Here is an 11,074-nt window from a genome sequence, read left to right on the forward strand (position 1 = left end):
GCTCACCTCAGGAAATAAAACACCCGTTTCGAAAACTCAGGGAATAGTTCGGACGGGTTAGAAAGGAGTCGACGAGCGCACGCCGAAGGTTGTACACGCGCCGCCGTTATTTGTCGTGTTTTCCTCCGTAATGGTCGAAGATGGTGATGTAGTTGAATATTATATATGAAGGGGTGGTGATTGGGGGGGGCTTTAATAATGAAATCATCCTTTCAAAATGTGGCTTGTTCTAGACTATCAGTGCTAATGACACACTCGCACTTGTTCAGATTGGATCCAAGTGAAGGGGAACCTACAAGCAAACAAAACCTCAAAGTAACTGATAAAAAAAAAAAAAAAAAAGGTCCTACCTCCCCAACTTGGATAAGCTGCAAAATGCTCAGGGTAACTCTTTGTTTGTGACCATCAGCCATTTTTTGTTGTTGTTTTGTTCGTGATGTATCTTATCAATTGAATGGCTCGAGATAATTTCCACCCAAAGGGTACCAAAAAATGTGCATTTGTTACTGATGAATGTAATCAATGTTTACTGCCATGGAAACAATGATCTTGATCTCAGGCTAGTTTTTGTCCAAGATGAGCAGTGTGTAGTGTTTACTGCCATGATGTTTTGATATGTAAAGATCCTTCTCCATTTCAAAATAAATATGACAATACTCATGTTTTCTGCTCAAGCACTCACTGGACACTTCTTTTGGTACAGAATGTGAATTAGTTATATCCAAAATGCTGACTTTACAATAAGCTGTATGATAATGCTGGTTTATAATGTCAGGAGTGATAATATATTTAGTCAAATATTTAACCAAAATCATAAATTAAATAGATATATTTTAGTGTCTGCAACAAGTCGGCATGTCAAAACACTAACTTGTGTTTTCCAATATTAGTAAGAATGATTAAAAAAATATGTTTTCACTATAAAATAAGTAGCTTTGATAAAGTAGCAGTTATACTTTCGGTGTCAAGAGGTTTTAAAAACAAAATCCGCTCCGTCCGACATATAAGCTCTGTCCACTTGGAGGCGCTGTTTTTTATTGACATACTTATTACGTCATTCCAACATGGCCGCCCCCGTCCAGCAAGATTAGCTAAACTAGCCCTCGCCGAATATTGTGTCCGTTTTCACGTCACAATGTGGCCACAACTTGGCACCGGCTGTTATACAAACGTTTTACTTTGTAGAAGAAGCTTGTTGGCCGCCGCTCTTGACAAACGTCACCGAGGAGCAGCTCAAGCTGATAGTAACATCCGCCACCTGAGCCGCTGCAAAGCTCTGGTGTACACAAACCACGGAGATCCTGCCCATGTCATACAGTAAGAATTTCAAAACAATTTGCTTTTTTGTCTTCATTACTGGCTCAAATGAGTTTGTCATTTTTATATTTCCATTTATTCTAATTTGTTTGATTGTATTTCATGTTTTACTAATGGAAGCCTGCGTCTCGCTAGTAGGAGCAATTAAGCACCACTGACTAATTTCAGGAAACACAGCACATTGTTTTTACAATCCTGTGCCAACTTTTGAGGATAATGTGAAGACTATGTCCATTAGGTTGCAGAATGTGGACCTTCCCCCACTGGGTCCAAAAGATGTTCTGGTTAAAATCCTGGCTGCTCCCATCAACCCATCTGACATCAACATGATCCAAGGTACCAAAAATTGTTGGAGAAGCTCAAGACTTTTTACAGTGAACCCACCCTTTTCACAACACTCTAAATGGAGCTCCTCCCCTCAAATAGTTGCTTGACACCACATTGTCACATTTGTTTTTTTCAGGGACGTATGCCATTCTGCCCGACCTCCCAGCCATTGGCGGCAATGAGGGCGTGGCCCAGGTGGTGGAGGTGGGCGGCCAGGTCACGTCTCTCCAAAAAGGAGACTGGGTCATCCCAAGAGATGCCGGATTGGGTAAATGAACACTTGTGGCACCTAGCTTGCGTACGCGAGCAACCCGTTTGCAGCTTCCGGGTTTCCGTCGACAGGCACGTGGAGGACGGCGGCTGTGTTGGACGAAGAAGACGTGATCTCGGTGCCTGGCGACATCCCCCTGTTGGCGGCCGCCACACTCGGGGTGAACCCCTGCACTGCTTTCAGGATGCTGGTTGATTTTGAGCACCTGGAGCCAGGTAGAAAACAGCATTTCATCCTGGAAATAGACAATATTGAAAATGTACTAAAATGAATGCTAAAAACCAAACATCCCAGATAGGTTGACTTGACAGCGGTTGACTTTGCAGGTGATTCGGTGATCCAGAATGCAGCCAACAGTGGCGTGGGACAGGCGCTCATTCAGATTGCAGCGGCGAGGGGGATAAACACCATCAACGTCCTCCGAGACAGGTTGAATCGAAATCATCGTTATGTGTTTATTAACTGCCCAGGCCTACTGTGCTGACTCATTTCGCAAATATAATTTCTAAAGATATGGGAGGCTTCATTTTCATGCTGTGACTCAAGTTGACACCTGTGTACTTTTCTTTCTTTACAAAGGCCAGAGTTCACCCAGCTCAGTGATAGGCTGAAAGCGCTGGGAGCGAGTCACGTGATCAAGGAGGACGCACTGAGACGGCCCGAGATGAAGGAACTCTTCAAGGCGCGTCTTGTCAAAACAGTGCATCCGTTCGTTTACGCTCGCGCCGGTGTGAGAACTGGGCACCCACAAAAGCTACCAAGTGAATAATTTGGGGTCTTTCTTTGCAGATGTGTCCAAAGCCCAAACTGGCTTTAAATGCAGTTGGAGGGAAGAGTGCCATCGAACTGCTTCGTCATCTCCGGTGAGCACGCTGCTCAGTCTAAAAAATGAGAAAAAAACAGTTGTTTTGTAACACAAGCGTGTTGACGGCAGGATTGGAGGGTCCATGGTGACCTACGGAGGGATGTCCAGACAGCCCGTGACTGTCCCTGTGGTACGCCGCATTATCACCTTGATCATTTAACTCCTAGCCAAATTATTTTTTTTCCTCATGTTATATTGCCCCCCCCACTATCTGCTTTCCTAGAGTGCTCTTATTTTCAAGGACGTGAAAGTGTGCGGCTTCTGGGTGACGCAGTGGAAGAGACAACACTCAATTGGTGAGGTGGCACAAGTGGCTGCGTACCCTTGACTGATGATGGAAAATTGAGTTTGAATTTATGTCGCATTATAAATGTCATATTGGGATGGTGCACATATCAAATGAGGTTTGATTGGACTAAAATGCTCCATTGTTTGTGGATCCAGGAGCGTTCAGAAGCATGCTGGACGAGCTGTGCTCCCTCATCCGCCAGGGAAAGCTGAGCGCTCCCGCCTGTGCCGAGGTGGCCCTGGGCGACTACCGCCAAGCTCTGGACGCCGCCATGCAGCCTTTCACCTCGGCCAAGCAGATCCTGATCACGTGATGAAGCGTCACCATGTCAGGTTGAAAGTTCACCATTGTAGAGGCACAATCTTCTTTTATGAGCCATTTATGAGTTGATACATAAGAGGCGTCCAGGATGGACTCATATCGTAGGCCATATAATCAACATAAAGACTGATACTGTTTATTTCATTTTTAAGCGGCAAACAAAGAGTAATATATTTTGTAGAAACGTGGAATGGACTAAATCACGTATCTATGAAAGCCATACAGGTGATAAGAAGCTAAATGTACCTGGTTTATGTTTACAATTGTCATATCTACTTGGCAGATTTTTAGATCACATTAAAATACAAAGCTTTGGTCATTGAAAGGCTACAGTGTGTGTTTGAAGGGAGTGGATAAAGAAAGTCTACACACCCCTTTTCAACTACACGCGATATGGACAAAAAATGAAACCAACCCTTCATGACCTGTACAACTCAAGTGAAATACAAGTGGAAGTATAAAATAAATAACTGAGATAATGGAAAAGGAAATTGGGTGAACATTACTGTAGTCGATGTCTTACTCTGCTGTGGGATTGTTGCGACAATGTTTTTAGATTCGGTTGGAAGTGCCAACAAGAAACACACGGCTACCTACAACAAAATCATTTACATTTGTGATTATTAGGAGGATATTCCTCGAACGGGCCATCCGTGCAAATCGCCAACTACTGCCGAGCGAAAAGCAACAGGACGCCGGCGGCCGCGCCGACGACGCTCAGCGGGGCTCCCCCGAGGCTGCCGGCCGCCGCCTCCGTGGCCACGCAGCGCTCGTACCTTTGGTAGTCGACCTCGCGCGTGGCGCACACGTGATCCGCGCGGCATCCTTTGTCGCACTCGCTCAGGTCAAAGTTGACCGAGTTGAAGCGGTAGTACCGCTGCAGGCTGCAGTGGTCTTTGGAGATGCTCTCCAGGACCTTCTGCATGGAGGCCGGAGAGGCGTCGGCCACCTGGAAGCTCTCGGTCAGCCGGTACTCCTTCTCCCAGCGGTCCTGGCCCTTGTTGGCGCGCGTCAAGTTCAGATAGTACGTCACCACGTCCTAAAGACAAAAAAAAAAAACACAACAGGCCACATTCAGTGGCGTGTTTGAGAATGCAGCTACATCAGGAGTGTAGAACATGCAGTACAGTAACAGCCCGTCAGGGGGTGCAATTTACAGTTTAGTGTGAGCAGTGCAGTGTGTATGTGAAGAAAAGGCCCCGAACTAGTGTTTGGGGGAAATGTTCTGCCCTCCGTACTTGAACCACAAGCGTTGTGCCGTTGTATTCAAAGATGCGAATGCCAGGATTGTTGGCACCGTTCTTGACTCCGGGAAGTGTGGTCTTCCACGGCGTCACCCCCGGGCTGACGAATATGGTGCTGATGGGGGAGTCTGCAGGGAAAAGGACACATTTGGTACACATCAGAATCTGTTTGTTTCTTCCACCCAAATTGCTGAAACGCTAACCACAGAGTACAATTCACATTACCTTTGGTGTCGTAGAACATGCGGAAGGCGTCGGTGTGGTGGTGGCCAAAGAACTGTCCCTTAATGACTGCGTGGTGCTTCTGAATCAATTCCAGGTAGCGCTTGTTGAACTGCGGCCTGTACCAAGGCGTGCGCCTCTTCTTCTCAAACATCCCCGGAGGGACGTGGCCGATGATGTACACCTGCGCAACAAGCGCGCGGTAAAGAGAAGATTGGTGAGAAATGCTTGTTTGTCAATTTTGGTCCCGTTCTTTGACTTTGCCTTCTCTTTGTCGCCGGCCGCCTTTGTGAGAACGCCATCCGCCCAGTCAAACTGCTTGGCCGGATCCGCATCGTTCTCGGTGACCATGTTGCGGTTGTAGTAGAGATTTGTGTTGAGCACCAACATCCTGAAACCTGGCCGATTCAAAAGTCTTTCTGTGTAGTAGCCGCCTGCAATGGAAGATGGGCAACATTTGGAGGTTGTCAAGTCATTGCTCGGATGAAACCAGGCGTAATTGTAGATTTCTAAATCAATGACTTCAATTTGGCCAAAAGCTGCCATTGAAATCAACTCCACTCAAGGCATATGAAAACACATCTAAAAGACAGAGAGTTTTAACTCATTCACTGCCAACCCACTTCATATCTTTGACGTCTATATCCGTCAATGGCACTGAACGAGTTAAGTCAGATACGAGTCAAGTCATCAATGTTGAAGAAGGAGGACCTTTTTTGAAGGTTTCCTGTGACGCTGGCTCCAACCAGAGCTCCCACATTTTGGCCGTTTGGTTGTAGATGTTGTTGTAACCACTGGGAAGCTGGCTCTTGGGGTGGTAGTCATGGTTACCCAGGGCAGAGTACACCTTGGTTCCTCCACAGATGGCAAATAACACGACGTTTATGACTCCTCATTAAAAGCGCACTGCCGACTTCCCCTTTTTCACGCTTGGAGCCGGACGTACCTGGAAAAACGTTTTGGAGGATTTGGGTGAGGTTGCCGATTATGCGCAGAACGGCTTCCTCGCCCAGCTTCTCATTGGGAACGTGCGGCGTGTCGTCTCTGTATGAAGATCATACGATGTTAAGAACCCGGAGCTGACGTAACTCACTGAATTGGCGTGCAGCAGAACACCTAAATGCCAATTCACCATGTTTGCTTGGAAACCTGGGCTCCATTCATTGACCCGAGCATTTGTTCAAAGTAAAAAAATAATAAGTACTAGTCAAAATCCACTCTGAAACTAAATACATTTAAAAATACAATAATTATTAGAGGCTTGTTTTCTACATGCTAACTTCCATTCTAATAGCTATTCAACTTGTTTTTTTACGCATTACATATTGTGACCATTTCACACGTGACAAATACCTAGAAATAGAAAAAGCAAAACAACTAAACATGTTCTAATAAAAAAAAATAAAAAAAATTGCAAAATTTCTCTGAACACAAATGAAAACCAATTGAATTTGAGTGCTAAAGAAAAAGGACCAAATGAAACCCAGTTTACCAAAGCTACATTGTCACCGACCACCTACCCTGTCCACACAATGAAATCTGGGTCGGGCAGAATATCCTTCATGGCGTAAATGGAGGAGTTAATGAGGTTCCAGGGGGAGTCGCAGGCATAGTTGCCAAACGGACCTGCCTGCTCTGCTGGATTGGATCCGCTTGAGTCACACACTTTTGCGGGCTCCTTGCTCCAGTCGTAGGACGCATCCCAGTGGAGATCAGTGATGTGCCAAAAATTCCCTAATACATATGAATTGATCCACACAGTGACCTAATACTTTTGATTTACACACTCAGAAATATTGATAAAAGGATTTACTCACCTGACAGCGCAAAGGAGCCTTGAAGAAGCAGGCAACATAGCAGCAACTTTTCTGCAGACATGTTGAAAGGAAGCAGACACACACGCAAATGTGCCTGCCAAGTTCACTTTGCATAGGAGAGGCCGGCCGGCCGGCCAGAGAGCGAGATGATGTCACGCGTTTATTGCTTACATATTACATATTAGTCACTATTTCACCAAGCTGGGAAACCACAAGGTGTCGATTTTCATGTTACTTCTGCATACTTAGTCGCTTGGCAACTGGGTATCATTTCTCAAGCGAACTGGAAGTGTCATTGTTTCCTATAGATACACTCCCGAGTTGTCAAATTGATTTGATTTGTTTATTTCAGCAAATACATAAAGAACACTATGATTACAGATTCATTTCACATTTATTTGACATGACTTGTCAAAAAGGGAAGTGGGAGGAAGCGATTCTGCTTATGTAGTCCCGTCTGATTACAACCAAGGTTTCACTACCTTCCATCTGGAGGACTACAATGGTATATCGCTCGCTATATACCACCATGAAGAGAAAAGTAACAAAAGAAAAACATAGATTTGACCAGTATAACATCATTTGAATACAGCAGTAACAAATAAACTGGAAGCTTGAATAAAAGTTACAAAACTAAGGAAAACACAAATTTGACCAGGATAACATGATTTGAATACAGCAATTAGGTATTCCTAAATTCATTCAATTGATTTTGTGCAATCAAGATTTTAATAACAAAAACACATTTTGTTACAATTTGGTGATCTATCTAGAGATTTATCAGTGCCATCTAAAGTTGATTTTAATTGTTAAACATAAAATAATAAATAAATAAAATTAACATGACAAACTAACATTTCAAAAGAATGATTCATCTTGTGATATTTTTGTGACGTCTTGAGTTTAAATCTTAATATAAGACGTTTCCTTTTTTTTTTTACGTTTACATTTTCATGGTTAAAAAAAAATCTGAATCTCGTCGTCTTGAGAGGGCAAGTACATGGAGCTGTTTGTGAACCGCTGCGCGTTTCACTTCCGGTGAAGGCAAAGCAGACAAACGGAAATGATATGGAGTAAAATCTCCCCTGAATTTGACTGTCAGGCACTTTGTTTTATGTTTTCTCCTGAAGTACATTTTCATTTACAAAAAAAAAAGGTTAAATTGGTCACAAAAGTGTGCTCGAATGTATCTTCGGATTTTTGTTATCCTTTGAAAAAACGTTGAAGGGTCTGACAGACGAAGATGAGGGCGCGACTATAAAGGTTATAGCTTCGCGGGAATAGTACGTGACGCATGCGCGCTGTGTTGAATCGCTCGCGCGCTAGAGTACTCCAGGAAGAAAGCTGAATTATTTGCGTCCCTTGTGACTATTGTTTCCATTTCAGAGAAGTATATTCACGACCCCCATTCGCATAAAATGTGGAACCAGGGTGAGTGTGACGCCCGGACGTTTACTCGAAACGCGAAGTTTTTAGGCTATGGCTAACGAAAATCAGCCATTTGGCCTTTTGTGGCGTCTTGAATTAGCCGAGCCGAACATGGTGTCTGACATGCTCACAAGAACGTAAACGTCCTTAAATGGATGACATTGTTGTTGTTTTTTCTGTTGTTTTTAGGAGGCTACAGTGAGTCGAGTATGGTTGGGGGCTACACTCAGTCGCCCGGCGGCTTTGCGTCACCCTCCTTCTCCCAGGGAGAGAAAAAGGTACGTCAGGGAAATTTGGAACGAATGTACAAACTGGAAATTGAGACCTGATAAATGATAACAAATTGCATTCATTTAATAAGACTTAAACTCTAGTAATATTTTACAAGGTGACTTTTACTTCTACAAAACTATTGCTGTCAAGAGCCTTATACGAGACTGATATTTTTGCATTAACTCTTATGTGCTGTAAAAGAAAAAAAAAAGAAGATGACTTTTTTGCAGCACACCCGATGTTCTGTTAATGCTACAAGGTGATGGTTGCCATGGTTGTTATTAAACTTTGTGTCTGTGTGCATGTCGTAGAGAACCAGAAGCTCACAGATCATCCCCTGCACCGTGTCCCAGCTTATGTCCGCCTCCCACTCGGACGAGTCCTTCAAAATTGGCGAAGTAGAAGTCTCCCAGGTGAGGTGGCACGTTTTGCCCGCCCCCCTCGTTTGATGTTTCCCTGGAATATTAAAACAAGTGTTTGCTAATGCAGGTAACCCTTGTGGGAATCATTCGAAGTACTGACAAAACCGTGACTGCCATCCAATACATGGTGGATGACATGACGTGTGCCCCCATGGATGTGAAGATGTGGGTGGACTTGGAGGTATGGATATTTCTCAAAAGTACATGTGATGTTGTGGTGAAAAGGTGTTGGTAGTCAAGCAGCTTGTTAAGTCTTGTCTCTGGTTCAAGGACCCCAGCGCGGACAGCACCGTGCTACCTCCCGGCACGTACGTCAAAGTCTCGGGAAACGTGCGCTCCTTTCAGGTAAGGCTCCATCACTAGTAGAAGCTACGTGACCAAGCATAGCCAATAGTGGTCCAATTTGTGGAGTTCAACACAAGTTTTATTGAAAGTTGAGCCTTACATACACAGGGAAAAAATATTATCTCGTGATCAGCAGTTTTTCCATCTTCTGCCACCATCAGTTTACTGCACAGTGAAAGTACAGGTTCGGTTGTGTTTTGGGCTCGCATTTAGTGTTTTGATTTTTTTTTTTTTCTTGTGCAGGGGTTATGCTAAATGTACTCTTTTGTAGCAGGAGTAACCTAAAATAGTCCAATAAATGAACACTTCATATTAAAAAAAAAACATGAGTGAAGTGTGCATGTTGTCAAAAAAGTAATAATGTTTTACACAAACCAATAAACAAAGCCACCACCACAATGATGTCCCTTGATGGAAATAAAGAGCAATGCAAAGAGGGGGAAAGTGTAGCTGTGTGTGCGTGTGTACATGCAGAATCACAAGTCGGTGGTGGCGTTTCGCGTCAGGCCGCTGGAGGACATGAACGAGATCACGTCACACATGCTGGAAGTGGTCCAGGCGCACATGGCGCTCAGCAAGCCGCAAACCTCGGTGAGGGAACTTCACACAAAAAAATGCTTGAACAATGCTAAAAGCTCTTTGCAGAATAAAACAGACCATTCTCTCGCTAACATTGTTGCAATTCAATGCTAATGCTACTTTTTGCTCAACAGTACATGCTAATGGTGCTAGCTGCTATGCTAACTGGTTAAGAACAAAAAAAATAAAAATCTTGGCAGCATTGTTGGCATAAAGCGCGCAAACTTTTGAACATTTCAAATGTTTTATTACGGATTTTAAGGGTTTTGTCTTTGGGTCCAGGCCGGTTTCGGAACAAGCAGCTACGCATCGTCCATGCCGCAGAGCTACGCTAGCGGTAACACGGGTGCACGCGACATGGTCAACAATGGCTTGAGCAGCAATCAGAACCAGGTAAGCAGCGCTCAGGTGCAACGACCTCACCCGGTCCGGCCGGGCGTGACGCCGCCTGACTTGTTCAACTTCCTTTGTGGGCGTCAAGGTGCTGAGTCTGATCAAAGGCTGTCCGGATCCACAAGGCATCGGCCTTCATGACTTGAAGACCAGACTGCCCAACATCAGCATAATGGCCATCAAGTAAGAGACTTTGAAACAGACATATGACTCATCAAAATTATTATTTTTTTCACCACCATTTAAAGTTGCTGCAAGTAGCAGTTGTAAATACAGCACAAACTATAACGCCAAAATACTTTTAATAGTTCAAACTTAAAAAGTACTCATAACATTGGCTTTCAGATGATTTGTTTTTCTAAAAATATACCGCAAATTTGAAGGGGTGGGGCATTTTATTTGATGTTGTTAAATTTATTTACAATTGTTTTCTGTCCTCCTATTTAACAAGCTTGCCCTGGGAGGAAAAAACAAATATTTCACCTGACATTAACGAGTTCATGTTTTCAGTTTGCAGAAGTCAGCCACAGCAACATCACACTTGACTTGAAAATTTGCCTGTGGCAGTCACGCTTTATGGGAAGTGCATGAAGCGTGACTGCCACAAGCAAATTTTCTATTCCTAGACACCAATTCTAAGAAATGTTTCTGACCAAATCAAATTGCACTTAAGTTTTCCCACTACTTTGCAATTTTAAATGAATTCATCAACACTTAATTATCTTCCCGCAGGCAAGTTGTGGAGTTTTTGAGCAATGAGGGTCACATCTTCTCCACCATCGACGAAGACCACTACAAGTCAACCGATTGTGACCTTTAGTACTTTCCACGAAATTTGTAATTGTAAAAACTTCATTTCCTAAGTAAACATCTTACGTGACCTTAAATAAAATACCATTGTTCTCAGCTCATAACCGGTCTTATTGATGCACAAATCAAGGGGTATTTAAAAAGTCAGACA

The 11,074-nt window shown here is 43.7% G+C and overlaps 3 protein-coding genes across 3 annotated transcripts; 2 read left to right on the forward strand and 1 right to left on the reverse strand.

Annotated features, from left to right (window-relative positions):
• The first annotated feature begins 1,053 nt into the window (after window positions 1-1,053).
• mecr (mitochondrial trans-2-enoyl-CoA reductase) lies at window positions 1,054-3,715 on the forward strand. Its single transcript, XM_037272963.1, has 10 exons — window positions 1,054-1,317; window positions 1,556-1,653; window positions 1,781-1,912; window positions 1,987-2,130; window positions 2,242-2,344; window positions 2,495-2,597; window positions 2,705-2,778; window positions 2,850-2,910; window positions 3,004-3,076; window positions 3,225-3,715. The coding sequence occupies exons 1-10, from the start codon at window positions 1,136-1,138 to the stop codon at window positions 3,380-3,382; spliced, it is 1,128 nt and encodes a 375-aa protein (XP_037128858.1). The 5' UTR covers window positions 1,054-1,135; the 3' UTR covers window positions 3,383-3,715.
• Window positions 3,716-3,775: 60 nt separating this feature from the next.
• smpdl3b (sphingomyelin phosphodiesterase acid like 3B) lies at window positions 3,776-6,797 on the reverse strand. The gene is made up of 8 exons (XM_037274786.1): window positions 6,674-6,797; window positions 6,377-6,590; window positions 5,803-5,900; window positions 5,568-5,711; window positions 5,121-5,290; window positions 4,860-5,040; window positions 4,629-4,762; window positions 3,776-4,429 (listed from the first exon to the last, which is right to left on the reverse strand). Exons 1-8 carry the CDS (start codon window positions 6,732-6,734, stop codon window positions 4,058-4,060), a joined length of 1,374 nt encoding a protein of 457 aa, XP_037130681.1. The 5' UTR covers window positions 6,735-6,797; the 3' UTR covers window positions 3,776-4,057.
• Window positions 6,798-7,938: 1,141 nt separating this feature from the next.
• Window positions 7,939-11,024, forward strand: rpa2 (replication protein A2). Its single transcript, XM_037272988.1, has 9 exons — window positions 7,939-8,104; window positions 8,291-8,379; window positions 8,686-8,787; window positions 8,864-8,977; window positions 9,067-9,141; window positions 9,616-9,732; window positions 10,003-10,113; window positions 10,202-10,296; window positions 10,846-11,024. Exons 1-9 carry the CDS (start codon window positions 8,092-8,094, stop codon window positions 10,931-10,933), a joined length of 804 nt encoding a protein of 267 aa, XP_037128883.1. The 5' UTR covers window positions 7,939-8,091; the 3' UTR covers window positions 10,934-11,024.
• Window positions 11,025-11,074: the final 50 nt, after the last annotated feature.

This window comes from Syngnathus acus, chromosome 16 (assembly GCF_901709675.1).
Source record: "Syngnathus acus chromosome 16, fSynAcu1.2, whole genome shotgun sequence".
In the NCBI taxonomy this organism is placed as follows: domain Eukaryota; kingdom Metazoa; phylum Chordata; class Actinopteri; order Syngnathiformes; family Syngnathidae; genus Syngnathus; species Syngnathus acus.

Coding starts and splice junctions, on each gene's coding strand:
- smpdl3b (XM_037274786.1), bottom strand. CDS start 6,734: ATGTCTGCAGAAAAGTTGCTGCTATGTTGCCTGCTTCTTCAAGGCTCC. Junction 5,901..6,376: donor GATTTCATTGTGTGGACAGG/GTAGGTGGTCGG, acceptor ATCTTCATACAG/AGACGACACGCCGCACGTTC. Junction 5,291..5,567: donor ACAGGAAACCTTCAAAAAAG/GTCCTCCTTCTT, acceptor CTTCCATTGCAG/GCGGCTACTACACAGAAAGA.
- rpa2 (XM_037272988.1), top strand. Junction 8,788..8,863: donor GCGAAGTAGAAGTCTCCCAG/GTGAGGTGGCAC, acceptor TTGCTAATGCAG/GTAACCCTTGTGGGAATCAT. Junction 10,297..10,845: donor ATCAGCATAATGGCCATCAA/GTAAGAGACTTT, acceptor ATCTTCCCGCAG/GCAAGTTGTGGAGTTTTTGA.
- mecr (XM_037272963.1), top strand. CDS start 1,136: ATGTGGCCACAACTTGGCACCGGCTGTTATACAAACGTTTTACTTTGT. Junction 1,654..1,780: donor TGACATCAACATGATCCAAG/GTACCAAAAATT, acceptor TGTTTTTTTCAG/GGACGTATGCCATTCTGCCC. Junction 3,077..3,224: donor GAAGAGACAACACTCAATTG/GTGAGGTGGCAC, acceptor TTGTGGATCCAG/GAGCGTTCAGAAGCATGCTG.